Consider the following 13,724-nt stretch of genomic DNA (forward strand, 5'->3'; position numbering starts at 1 on the left):
TTAGTAAACTCAATGTCTTTAAAACAAGAGGATGGATATTTCACAAATTATTTTAAAAACAGATGCCTTGAAAATGTGTTACACAGGATTTGCAGTGCATCTTTTTAATACACTTCACATTTTCACAAACTAGAGCGTAGTGAATAAACATGGTAATGGGTGTGATATTGTTCTTAGCTCACCTGGAAGTCCCCGTAATTAATGTGTCCATTACACAAAAATGTTTTTATTTCACAATTGTTTATTTAGTAAGTCACAACAATAGGGAATGGTACAATCATTTACACTCTGACCATAGATGGAATAAACCAAAAACCACAGTCAGCCATACTTACAAATTGAGTCAGCTTTCACAGTCGTTCAATATATACAAATAAAATTATTTAAATGCATTCATCATAAATACAAAATGAAATTTACACTTCAGTTTTTGTTCCCACGTTCGGGGCTGGGGTTTTTGTTCAGTCACGTTTTGATCACCCCTTCCAGGAAGTCCTTCTCCACCATCTCCTCTATGTCCTGCCGGGCCTTGCTCCAGAACACCTTCTGACTCTCCAGTTTCATGTCCTTGCCGGGGAAGGAGGCGGTGTTGAGGACGGGGCTCCCTGAGTGGCCTGCAGAGCGGCTCGTCACCTTGCTGTTGAACACCTGGCTGAGCACGTTGAAGAAGGGCAGCAGCTGCTCCATGCTGCGGATGGTGTACAGCGTCAGCAGGAGGTGGCCTGGCTCCCAGGCGATAGTTCTCCCTGAGCTGTCCTCCTCTGGGTTTTTCTGCTCACGGGGAACAAAACGAAATGAAGACGTGAACGACTCTGCTTCACACCGCATTTTGGCACAGTAGACACTGCCCTCGTGAGATACAGAGTGGTTGTTTTCTTCTCAAACTAGCAAGATGGGGCAGTTTTAGTCCGCCTACGAAGGCCTAATCAAAACTCAGTGCAGCACAAACTGGAGCTTTTGTCCCAACATGTTCCTTCATAGGAACAAGTAAAGTTTTTTTTCCATGCTGAAAAGAGAAGAAAGAAAGCACAACCTCGCGGCTGTGGAGCCGCCTTTGGGCCTCACACCCGAAATGTGTTTTCTCTCTTCTCTTTTCAGCCTACGCATGCTGATGCAGCTACCCACCTGAACTGCTCCTTCATGTTTACCTGGAAATGTTCACTTCTTGATTCTGATAAAACTGGCATTTGGGAAGTGTCCACACGCAGATGGTAAACCTTATTTTCTAATTATAATGCACCAGTTATTTGGAAGCCGCTTCATAGTGAGCAGTTCTAAGACCAGTCAAGTGATGGACGGCCCAAGTGGCTTACAACTAGCAAGGCTGTTCTTCGGTTGTTATGAATGGGGTCGTAAGGGTATAAAGAAATACTGTAGGTGTGCAGATATTCTTAGTGTGAAACAAACATATGGAGAAAAAGAGGAGTAGTGCAGTTCAATGTGCTGTGAAACTATTCTTATGATCTGATGTTTGAGTTTGACTAAAACTCAGAAGTATATTTTTTCAATTGTGGAGTTACTAGTGGAGTGGTTTACCTTCGCTCTCTTCCTTAGAAGTTTTGCCAGTCGAACCACATAAGGTTTGAATTCCCTTTGGTGAGTCCCTTGCCTGCGAACCTCCAAACCAGAATCATCTGATGCTTCGGGAATGAATGCCCACCGGTACCTGTAAAAGATGAGAACCAGTGAACACAGTAGAAGGGGTTGAGCGTTTAAATTCACACTAAAGAAGCCAACATTCTTCAATAATTACAAGGCAGCATGATAATCATTAGTGCTTCCACTTCATAGCTCCTGGATCCTGGGTTTGATTACAGACTGGGTCACCTTATGTGTGGAGTCTGCAAATTTTCCCCCTTTTCAGATATTTTCTCTGGGTTTCCTCCACCCTTGCTATACTCTCTTAAACTGTGTGTGTGTTCCCTGTAACGGCCTGGAAACTCCTGATAATCAATGGGTATTATAAATCGCTACCTTGTTCCAATGTCAGTGTTATCTTTATACTTTTTACTTTCATTGTCCTGTTGAGAGTTGTTAAATACTCATATCCATTCATGACATGGGGTGAAATATTTAAGTAGGTGGATACAGAATTGTATTTTGATGATCAAAACCATCTGGTTTTCTCTGTGTTGATATTCCCTGGAAGAAGAAGAAAAATCTCATGAAAAGGCTTACATCTGGAACTGAGGCAGGCTTTCAGAAGGCAGCGCCAGGGCCAAGTCAAGGAATTTGCAGGCAGAGAGGTAGAGATTGAGCCAGCGCTGGCTGTTGTAGGAGGTGGAGAATCCATTACCCCCTGTGTATGTGGTCTCCAAGCCTGCCACGGAGGGGCCAGATGTTCTAAAACAGTAAGTAATTCCATAAGACAAAGGCTTTACAAAAGGGGGAAAATTGATGGGAGAAAAAAGTGCACAGCAGGTCATACTGCTGCCATTGTCTTATATTTCTGCATTCCTTTTTATCCTAACACATGCTAAAAAAAGGGAGAAAGGGACTCGGGTCAACCCACTGGGGTTGTGCACTGCGGCAAGTTTTCCTTTATAGTTTCTAATTCTTGCATTCAGCACATAGGCTTGACATTCTAATACTGGTGTAAAGAATATCTAATTAATGCCACCCCAATTAATGTTCCATTTTTGTTCAAAGCTGTAGCTGAAACACAATTCAGTTTTGTCACACATAATTCCTTATCGTGTCTGCTCTTACCTTGAAATATCTTCATCAGCTGTGAGCTCCTGCTCCATAAGTAAAAACACTTGAACCTATTAAAATGGGAGAAATGTATTTATATTACAAATACAAATCAAGTTAAAATTAATGACATATGTATATATATTATTTATCACAGAAAAATCATGTTGCTGTATGTGCTGTTTAAAGGCAGTACTCAAATGCCAAATACTCTTTCTGGCATGAATAACACAAGCCCTATTCTTCCGTTTTCCCTTACCAGCTCTGTGATCATCGTGGGCCAGAGGGAGGTCAGGTGTTGAGGAGACATTCGCAAGAGCAGCACCCGAAAAAACAGGAAGACCTGCGCATGGAGAGTCGGGACTTGGGGGAGTCGGAGACTCTCCACTAGGCGTTCTGATAACACGATCATACAGGATGGGAAAAAAATCAGATTTCACCCTTTGTACCTCTAAACCACCAGTGAATGTATGTTTGTGTCCAAACTCAATAGTATACTTTTTTATTATTGGCAAACAATATGCACATAGAGATTATAAAGCAGGGACTAAAACACAGTCTGGTAATAATCTGGAAGTTAAACACATATCATTGTGATTTGATGTTCTTATCCTTTACAGTTTATGACTTTAATTCTTTTATCTTGTGTCAATTTGCTCTCGTGTTTTTCTTCCTTATTTAATGAGTCTATAGAACGAAGAGAAGCTCCAATGGCAGAAACCAAGGAAGTGGCAGAAAAAGTGAATTCTGACCCTGGATGTCTGGGAGGTACTTCTGGTACTGGTCCACCTCGCTGCTGAAGATGGTGAAGGCAAGTCTCTTGAGCAGCATGGCTCTCTGCTCCAGCTCGGCGTCTCGGTTCGTAAACAGGTTGAGGGAGCTGCTCTGCGCCACTGCTACCCGTGCTGTACACAGAGACACGGCACAGAACAGTTCATTGCAGAAACCGCAAGTACCGTACCCAGACAATCCTACAGTAGCTAAACTGAAAAACATCCCGTACTGAAAAACGACAAAGCCAATGAAACAGCAGCAACAGTTTCTTCACAGTACACACGAAGACTTAAGTTCATAATTGAAGTTAAAATTGAGTAACTGAAATAAAAATATAAAATTAAAAAAAAAAAGATTAACTGAAGCATTAACTTCAACAGCTCCGAACAGTGATTTTCAGTCTGGAGTACGCCTGCTCATGCTGATACGCAGCACTTGTTATCACCTCCAAGCTTTCCCATGTTTGCTCCCCTCAGCAGCCAATTCCCCATTTAGATGTTGTTCATGGTAAATTAATAGAGAACAGTCTTTTGCACAAACATCCCCATCTTCAAACTGAAAGGATTAAATTGCTCAAAGGGGGGAGGCAAGTAAAATTGGGTCAAGGGTAACTACCACCCCCCTGCCTGGAAGGACAAAACCATTTAAGCTATGATCACTCAAGCTATGCTTGATAACTGCTTCTTGCTGAGAACATGAACCACATGTAAACTAATAATAATAATTAATAATTGCTTACACTTATATAGTGCTTTTCTAGACACTAAAATCAAAGCGCTTTACAGGTAATGGGGTCTCCCCTCTACCACCACCAGTGTGCAGCCCCATCTGGATGATGCAACGGCAGCCATAGTGCACCAGTCTGCTCCCCACACACCAGCTCTCAGTGGGGAGGAGAACAGAGTGCTGAAGCCAATTCAAAGATGGGGATTGTTAGGAGGCCATGATAGTAAAGGCCAATGGGAAATTTGGCCAGGATGCCGGGGTAACACCTCTACTCTTTTTTTTTAAATCCCTGGTATTTTTAATGACCACAGAGAGACAGGACCTTGGTTTTACGTCTCATCCGAAGGACGATGCCTTTTTAGAGTATAGTGTCCCCGTCACTATACTGAAGCATTACGTCCCACACAGACCGCAGGGTGAGCGCCCCCTACTGGCCCCACTAACACCTCTTCCAGCAGGTACTGACCAGGCTCACACCTGCTGAGCTTCAGTGGGTTGCCAGTTTTGCCAGTTGCCAGGGTGATATGGCTGCTGGCTAAAACAGGAAAACACTTACTCATCAAGTCTCGGAATGTAGTTTTGTCATGCGTCATCAAGTGATCCATAATGGCTCGCCAGCTGAAAGATAACCATTATGATTTAGGCACTCCTCAAATAAAAAAAGACTGAATTCACTGTATAAATTGCACAAGTTTCTCTCACTGGCTGACGCAAGAGGAGTCCATCTGGAAGAATGTGTGGTCCATGAAGAGATCAAAGGCCTCCTTTTTCCAAGCTCGTCGGGTGTACTGATAGCCGCTCAGACTGCTCAGGAGCTGTACACATGCGCGATAGCTCGGGGCATTATGAGCACTGTAAGACACACAGGGATCCAAAGGGGTTAAAAAAAGGAAAAGCATGTCTTTTGAAATATGTGAACTATGAGGTTAATCTTATCAATATAATCCAATTCACACTTTTATTACTAAAGATGAGCCCTGAATTAACCAAACACCTCAATAATGTGGGGTTCCTGACTCTACTCTGTACTGTGAATTTGGGTACTGTGGTCATAGCCCAAGCAGTTACCTGTGGTTGCGGAGGTAAGGCACTACATAGTGCATAATGTTGACCAGGAGAGGAATGACCCTCTCTTTCTCATCGCTGTAAAACACCATGTCCAGCAGGTGAGCCAGCACCTGAAAAACATGTCATTGTCAAACAGAATCTTCAGCTGAGATCCACACGCAAAAACTGATTTTCAAACAGTCCTTCAAAGACAAAAATAAAATCATCAAGCCTACCATTTTTGCTGTATGGGTGCAAATGTAAGTTAGTTTAGATAAAAGCACCACCCAAATCATTAGCAATATTAATAGTGTTGTTCATATAATAACCTAGACAAAAAAAACATTTTAAAACTAATATCTGAACTGTATTAACAATACCAGAAGACAAAGGACACACTCATTGTGAGACTGATCAATTTATCATTTATAATTCATCTTTGGACGTTCTGAAGTGTCAAACTAAAAACTCAGAGGAGGCAAACTGCAGTCCCTTTCTCAGCTGTCTTTAGTGTCCCGTATCTGACCAGTGCTAGCTAGTGTCTTTTGTGAGTGACAGCACTATAGAGGAAGGGAAATGTGACTAGTTCAGCTACCATTTCATGATGAACCTTCATAGCACCTGCTTTGAGTATTTCATGATTTTCCAAAGTGAATTAAAGAATATTCCACATAGACCTTGAAAACAGATTGTCTGTTTCATACAGTAAGTCACAGTAGGTTGGTCATTACACAGTGCTCCATACTCTTTCATACCATGATTGATTTTAGAAGAAGGAAATACAGTATACTTCACCTCAGCCAGCAAGGTCAGTGCATGCACACTGTACACGGAGGGAGTGAAACTGGAGGCTTCCATCACTGTCAGCATCAGCTCTGAAAGGTGTGAGAGAGTACAGTACTGATGGCAGGACATACACACGTACTCCTGTATGAAGTAACAACCACTCATAACTGCACAATCAATTTCATCCTGCCATGTGTAATTTACTCTGACCTAAAGCAACATTTGGAATGTATTATATATGAAATATAAATAGTTGTGAACATATAGTTATAAAGGGTTAATCAATTGCATAACATTAAGTGTTGTATACAAATATTTGATAAATTCAGTTTGGAACTGGCAATTTGTTTTCCACTATTTACAGCTTCCAATTTGGAATTGGCAACTGTTCATTAACTCAGCTCACTGCTACACTCCTCAGTAAGCAGTCTTCTGAAAACTGCTAGCATCAAGCATGGAGATAGCAGCTCTCGAAGGTAGCAGGACAAGTTCACAGCTGCCTAGAAAGTAGAGCAGTAAGTTGCTGTAGCACAGCAAGCCTATAACACCTTGATCGTCTCAAAGTTTCCTAACGCCTGAGGCAACTGGTCAGCTGTGTGGTGCCACTTTTTTAAAGTCCCGATCACAATAAGATACAGAGCCCAGACTCACACCGCAATACAGAATCCAAATTACAGATTACCTTTTAACAGTTTCTTTGACTTGGGAACCCATTAAAAATACATCTATTGCTCATATATGGTACTAAAAATGTACAGCAATTTGTACAGCACTACCACTTACTATTAAAAATGTACCACACTAACACTTGAAGAAGAAACTACAAAAAATATTTCCACACATAATCAATAGAAGAGAATGTGACACGTCTCAAATTGAACACGGAACTCGATACAGTTCCACTGTGAGATTTCCGCACCTTCCACATCAGGTTCCAGGGTGGCCCCATCCACTACAATCTGCGGGGAAGCCTTCACTTCCAGATTCCTCCTCAGCCAGGTAGTCTGCTCCAGGGAGGAGCCAGCAACCGTTCCGATAGCCTCCACAATTTTGTGCGTGACATCCTGTTGAAGAGGCACAAGGGCAAACTCTGTCAGAACTCGCTGGTGAACAGAAGAACTCAAACGGACACCTTCTGCAAAGGTCTTACCTGCAGCTCGCGCTGGTCCTTCTTATTTTCAAAGTTGGGGTTCTTCAAGATAAACTCGTTGAGAATTCTTTAAAAATAAGAACAAAACAGATATCGTAAAATAAACGTATCTTTCTTCCCAAAGTTGATATTGTGGCTTTTGTAGCTCCCTATTTATTGACCTTCTGTGGGAATCAACATTTTTACAAGCCAGAATCACATATTTTCACTGCTTCTCAACGTGTTTCTGCCTGTCCAGCTATATATTTATACTATTACCCTCCATCCATTTTCTAACTGCTTCTTCCGGTTTAGGGTAGTCAGAGAGCCAGAGCCTGTCCCAGCAAGCAACAGGCACAAGGCAGGACATACCCTGGACGGGACGACTGTATACTATCAGACAAATAATATTATTAAGCTGGACTCCTCTGAGCCATGTTTAAAAATCAGAGCACAGATATTTTAAAATATTTTAGGAGCACAATTTCCTGCTTTATGTATACATATATGTTAATCGGAGCTTTTATATAACATACTGTATACTGTACCTGTATACAGTGCCATCCAAAAGGATTGGGACAGTAAAATCAATACTGAGTTTTGCACTTTGACAATTACATAAAGTACAGTAAATGTTCCAATACGTACAGTAAGTCAATTGAAATTACTGACTTGAATACAAAGTATGCTTGTAATAAAGATCAAATGAAAAAATGTATGCATGTAATACAGTCCAAATAAAAAAATACTTAACATTCACATTAATCTCACGATCACAAATTTAGAAAACTTAATCTCTTTGAGACCTAAAGAAATTACTTAGAAACATGAGGACAAGACTAATTATACTCCTGTTTCTTAAAGTGTAAAAATCAGCGGTTCGGTGGCTTTAATTCAATGACAGAAATCCTTAAATATTAGGTAACATTAAATGTTATGTAAAAGCTGTGTAGCTAACAGTCTATACCCGAGGATCAAGAACTGTCCTGGGGATGGGAGTCCAAGCTGCACAGAGTCCTTGAGTAAAGACAGCAGTGATGGCCAGCTGTCCACAAGGTTTGACACAGGGACTCTGTAAAGAGAAATAATATGATAGATACTGTATATACAGGTATAGCACAGATGACAAACATCAACTTAAATATGCAGCTACTGTATTTCTGAGACATCAGCAGCACTAGTGAACACACCTTTGGACATAAGCATAGAAAAACTGCAACATGCAGACTTCCAGGGAAAGATGTTTCTGTGAAGAAGAGAACAAAAGACTTAATTAGACAAGTCAGCACTGAAATGAAAATCTGTCACTTTAACTGCACAAAATCAAGCTCACACCTGAATTGGATAGTTATTGATGATAAAAGTACAAAACCTCTTTCTTGTAAAAGCTGAGACGGGTGGAGATGGACCTCACCTTGTCCTTGGCTATAGCTGGTGGCTGCTTCAAAACCTCCTTCACGGTCTGCATCACAGTCTCTGTCCTCATGGCGCTGATGGAGCGCACAAGCTCCACAAGGAGGAGCTGTTCTTCACTAGCTGTGGGAATGACCTAGAAAACAATTTCAGTTCTCAACTCCTGCTGTTTGGAAAATTACACATCAAGATGTACACCTATGTATACAAAGTAATCTAGGAGCAAAGTACAAAGCCAGCAGCTACTGTATATCACCCTGAAACTCAATCTAAGCAGGTGTGAGTCTGGCCAGTATCTGGATTCTCCTCCCCACTGAGAGCTGGTGTGTGGTGAGTGTACTGGTGCACTATGGCTGCCGGTGCATCATCCAGGTGGTGCTGCCGTTGGTGGAGGGGAGTCCCTTTTACTTGTAAAGCACTTTATAAGTGTAAAGATTATTATTATTAAGCAAAATTAAGATCTGAGTAATGAATGTTAAAAAAATAGAACTAAAACAACACAAATATCCTGGAGATAAAAGGTTTTACATATAAATGAAGGACATAATTACAACCAGAGTCAAGTTAATTTTCTGTGACATTTTCAGCTCATATTCCTGAGATATTTTACATATGTACATGCTTACCAATAATTATTTTAAACAAGGTTGTGGGAATGTAATAAGTTATTCAACAGCCATCCTGCTGAAATTGATATCCTGGCTTTCTTAAAGAAATGCCTGAATGAGGTCCTCAGATCAATTATCTACTAAATTGGCTAGATGAGCTAGATGGGGCTACAGCAGCATGGCCTCCTATTGTTCGTAACCTCTCTCATGTTCTACACAAAGCACAGAAATAGTATAAGAATGCTGTAAGCAGTACATGGTGTATCTACCCTCACATTTAGATTTTAAGGGTCTTTTAATCTTATTTCTAGCTTCATTGCGACAGTACAGTGGTCTGTCAAAAGAAGACCAAGGAAATTGACTAACAATCAACACAGAGAAAAATCATACAGTAAATATGCTTCAAGGCAACGTAACCTTTGATAGGTCACAACCGGACGTCCCTAAAGACAGTTCAGTGATCGCCCAGTGGAGCTGTGTGAGCTGTGCGTGAGATGCGTTTGTACATGGTGACTCACTTTGTTCCGGGAAGCATTTTTGCCTTGCTTTCTCTCGTTCCACACATAAGCAATGGCAGCCATGAAGTGAGCCCCATGATTCATGGAGATGGGACCCAGCAGCTCCAGAATCTGCTGCCTCAGGTTCTGGAATGAACAGGAACAGACCAGCACGATAAAAAGTCGACCTTGCTGCGTTTTAAAAATGCTCCCAGGGAATTATGGTCTCTGAAATTAGGCTTAAAATGATTCTTATATTCATCAATGTTCTACTATGATGTTATATGGTTTATTTCTTTTTTCTAAGTACTAAACTAAGAGACATTAACACCACAACAAAAGCAGTACAGGCTCCAATACTCCCCTGTTGTGTTTTTAACACCTCACCGTATATTATATTTAGCTTTATCTTCCTGTGACTTCTCATTTTTGGTACAAAAGACAATATTACTTTGTCAAATGTGTGAAGCTCTTATAAAGCTGACACAGCCAGTACATCAAGTTTTTTTCCGTCAGCATGCGTAGGCTGCAAAGGAACAAGTAAAAGGTTTATTCCAGAAGAAAGGAAACTTTCTTCTCTTTTCAGCATGGAATAAACTTTTTACTTGTTCCTTTACAGCCAGTACATGTTGCTGTCCAGGCCAGAAGTACCTTAGTGGAGCCGAGATTGATGGTGGTGGTGGCGGATGCTGAGGCCACTGGAGGGCGCTCTGAGTTGTCAGCCAGAAACAGGACACTCCAGAGGAGAGTCACAGAGGACATGATGGTGTGAAGGATGGACAGGATCCCTGTCCGAGCCTCACTCAGGTGCTTCTGGTCCACGTTTACCAACAGCTGCCGCAGCAAAGAGATCAAGGAACTCAGAAAAGAAGTCAGGGTAACAAACAGTCATGAGCTAAAGAATAGAGACAATCCTGCATTGCTTTCATTACCTGCTTTTACTCAAAATAGGAAACTTTAAATGATTTTAAAGTGTGCAACGGAAATCCGCAGAGTGATCATGAAAAAATGCTTATCCTAATTATCTAACCCTTTTAATTGACTCCCACAACTGCATAGAAAAGACATAGACCATGTATATAATATAAAGTAAAAAAGTGTGTTATTCACAGTCCAGAATACTGGGCACTTACCAGATGGTACTGAGAAGATGGGTCTAGGAGGCAGTAGTGAATAATAGTTGTTATTCCCTCTAAAAGAGTAAGAATCATGTCTGGAGGAATGCAAGACGCCATCCACTGTGGTCTAAATATTCAAAAGAAGAAAATCAAGAAACAGGAATTAAATTTTACACTGCCAATTGCAAACATAGTTATTATTAATAATATATTATTGTGTAATAAAAATGGAAAGAAGGCCAAAAACAGCACTAAAATAAAATGTTTTTCAAATCTTTACCATGGTTTCTTGTAAGCTTGACTAATTTTCTCCTTTAAATAACCAAAAATACATTTAAAATGCCATTATTTTAAACTATATACTGTAGATAAGACACTACAGCTAACAACTGAATGATTTGTGAATGAGTGATTTGTTTCTTACAAATACAATACAATTTTCTACAATTACAGGAAATAATCTTGTGCAAATCTAAAAGTGGTTTCTTAAATACTGCGCTTTTAAAAAAAAATTAACACACCCCTATTGGAACAGAACCACACTTATAGGCGCTGGTATTTGGATATACCTGCTTTCTGATAATCCGGTCTCATATCTGTACTGCTGGATTAAGTGATCCAGGTTACGACACAGCTGCAGGGTCACAGATGCCACCACCCTCCTCAGCACTTTTCCCATGTAGGGCAACGTAGCAGTTATCAGACTGATCCACTGCGGGTGCATTTTGCAGGTGTAGTGCTGGTGCAGCGCCCTGATCACAGCACAGAGGAACATCCCCTGTGACGTAATTGGCTGGGAGTGCAGATACTGAAGGGAAGTCATGGGCTGCTGGGGGTTGATGTGCTCCACGTCTGTGCTGATGAACTCATAGCCACCTTCAAGATCCTCGGGCTGAACCATCACCCTGTGCTCCAGAATAATGAGGCTCTGCAGGAGCCGGAGCAGCTGAGACTGCACTGTGCTGCAGTTGTCTATCTCATCCTCCGAGAAGTTGATGATGCTGTCCTCGGACAGGCCTTCCTCGACAGCAGGCATGTTCCTGCCCGCGACTCTCTCGCCGTGCCACTTCTGGGCACTGAAGATGGAGGACAGGAGGCAGTGGAGGATGACTTTTTGCACTTTGCACTTCGACAGCATGTCCGAGATGAAGCTGGCAAAGCCCTTGGCTGAACCCTCGGTGACCTTGGCGAGCTCGGTGAACAGCAGCATCAACACCTCGACGCTAATGATCTGCATGTTGCGGTTGCCCGAGAGGTCCTGCTGTGAGGCCAGCACATGAGTGGAGTAATAGCTGCGCAGGAAGTAGAGGCAGAGGGAGATAATGATCTCAATGAACATGGAGCTGCGGAAGGAGTGGCTGTGCGAGTCCACAGGGATGTGGCTGTAGAAGTCCTTTCCCATGACGGAGATGCGGTGGCGGGCCAAGAGGTTTTGCAAGAGGGACAGCTGCGGGGTGTAAGTATTATTGATGCTAGTGGTGGAGATGGCACTGACGAAGGCAGTGGGACTGGCCTTCAGCATAGCAATGAGGGCGGACAGCGCGTGCAGAGTGCGGGAGGAGTCATACAGCTGGAGGTACAGAAGGACATGCTGGTAGAGCGGGTGGATGTGGAACCTGGGTGGCGAGGTAGCCCTGCGCAGTCCAGGAGAGCCCACGTCACTCTCAATCTCTGACACCTCTCCCTCCCCGCAGCTGTACCAGTTCTCCAGGTCCAAGCTATCCCCGAAGAAGATGTTGGGCTGTTTTGCCTTCTCGGCTTGAATTTTCTTCTTGTCTTCCTCTTTCTTTTTGTTGCTCTTTACTTTAGGCTTAGCACCTGGAGATTTGTCCACCAGCTTTTCCATGATCTTTCCCTTAAGGCTGAGCTGGATGCTACTCTGGCTTCTCTTGCGGGACTGGTCTTCAGCCTGGAGGGTGGGCTCAGAAGTTGCTTCCGGAATTGTGACAATGGATGGGGAAGAGCTGTGTCTGGTGATATTGTCACGGGGCTGCTCTTCTTCTCCTGTGTCAGACGTGACAGAAAGATACCCAGGAGCTCCATTTGTTTCAGACTCAAGTACTTTCTCTTTGCTGGCAGCATTTTTGTCGGGCATCATATCATTACAAGTATCCAACATGTGTGGGCCAGCAGACGTTTGTGAGATAGAGCTGTCAGAGTCAGACTCATGCCACGCTTCAGCTGCGTCTGTATCGTTCTCAATGATCTTAGCCACTCTGTCAACCAATTCAAACAAAACCTGCGGCACCACGACTTCTACAGAGTCCTCCGTCGCAGAAGCAGGGGCGTTATCCTGAGTTCCTGTTGTGTTGGTGCTGTCGAGCTCCTCGAAGCTGGTGTTGTCCGCGGTGGAGGAGTGGGAGCCCCCTGAATCAGAGCTATGGAGCATCTCGGTCTGTTGGTCAGGCAAGTCGAACTCCGCTGCTGCCAGGTGAAGATTCTCGCTGCTTGTGCTGAGCAGGGACAGGCTGTCGCTCAGGGGATTGACTGTGAGACTGAAGTGCTCTATCTCCTCCAGGGTTAGTGCTCTCCCATGGCTCTCCCTTACAGCATTCATGGTTTTAACTGGCATCTTGCTGAAATCTTTAAGCAGAAATGCAGAACCAAGCCAGAAGATATTTGTTAACACACGTTATTTGAACATCCAAAATGTACTTCAATGTTATTTTGATGACAATGTGTCACTACCTGACGTTCATTGCTCAAACAATTTCAAAACAATTTAGTCACTATTTTAAAAATTGTATAATATTAAATCACTAAATTAATTTATTGCAGTAAAGAAATTTATTTTTCAGCACAATGGAGTTTGAGGCTGTTTTTATTATTGTGTTCTAGAAAAATGTATTTCAACTGGTGATATTCCAAGTACAACAAAAAAATGCAAATAAAAAACAAATACAAGAAAAGGAAAGAAAAAACACTGCTAGGA

At 42.3% G+C, this 13,724-nt stretch overlaps 1 protein-coding gene and 1 long non-coding RNA gene across 4 annotated transcripts in view; one reads left to right on the forward strand and one right to left on the reverse strand.

Moving 5' to 3' along the window:
• Positions 1 to 223: 223 nt before the first annotated feature.
• dop1a (DOP1 leucine zipper like protein A) overlaps positions 224 to 13,724 on the reverse strand; it is a 36,725-nt gene continuing 23,224 nt past the window's right edge. For all 3 annotated transcript variants that reach the window (XM_088625905.1, XM_088625904.1, XM_088625906.1), the window contains 19 exons: positions 11,362 to 13,375; positions 10,808 to 10,919; positions 10,326 to 10,508; positions 9,696 to 9,821; positions 8,571 to 8,705; positions 8,347 to 8,402; positions 8,124 to 8,228; positions 7,178 to 7,244; positions 6,947 to 7,091; positions 6,037 to 6,116; positions 5,263 to 5,372; positions 4,897 to 5,046; positions 4,751 to 4,812; positions 3,447 to 3,599; positions 2,954 to 3,090; positions 2,710 to 2,765; positions 2,179 to 2,343; positions 1,537 to 1,666; positions 224 to 771 (listed from right to left, as the gene is read on the reverse strand). In XM_088625905.1, the coding sequence (XP_088482031.1) occupies positions 466 to 771; positions 1,537 to 1,666; positions 2,179 to 2,343; positions 2,710 to 2,765; positions 2,954 to 3,090; positions 3,447 to 3,599; positions 4,751 to 4,812; positions 4,897 to 5,046; positions 5,263 to 5,372; positions 6,037 to 6,116; positions 6,947 to 7,091; positions 7,178 to 7,244; positions 8,124 to 8,228; positions 8,347 to 8,402; positions 8,571 to 8,705; positions 9,696 to 9,821; positions 10,326 to 10,508; positions 10,808 to 10,919; positions 11,362 to 13,375 (4,292 nt within the window). In that variant the 3' untranslated portion in view covers positions 224 to 465. The remainder of the gene's footprint in view (positions 772 to 1,536; positions 1,667 to 2,178; positions 2,344 to 2,709; positions 2,766 to 2,953; positions 3,091 to 3,446; positions 3,600 to 4,750; positions 4,813 to 4,896; positions 5,047 to 5,262; positions 5,373 to 6,036; positions 6,117 to 6,946; positions 7,092 to 7,177; positions 7,245 to 8,123; positions 8,229 to 8,346; positions 8,403 to 8,570; positions 8,706 to 9,695; positions 9,822 to 10,325; positions 10,509 to 10,807; positions 10,920 to 11,361; positions 13,376 to 13,724) is intronic.
• On the forward strand, positions 3,022 to 4,473 carry LOC148675017 (uncharacterized). Its single transcript, XR_015935428.1, has 2 exons — positions 3,022 to 3,162; positions 3,381 to 4,473. It is a non-coding gene; the product is annotated as an uncharacterized LOC148675017 (long non-coding RNA).

This window comes from Lepisosteus platostomus, chromosome 3, assembly GCF_059453375.1.
Source record: "Lepisosteus platostomus isolate fLepPlt1 chromosome 3, fLepPlt1.hap1, whole genome shotgun sequence".
NCBI lineage: Eukaryota > Metazoa > Chordata > Actinopteri > Semionotiformes > Lepisosteidae > Lepisosteus > Lepisosteus platostomus.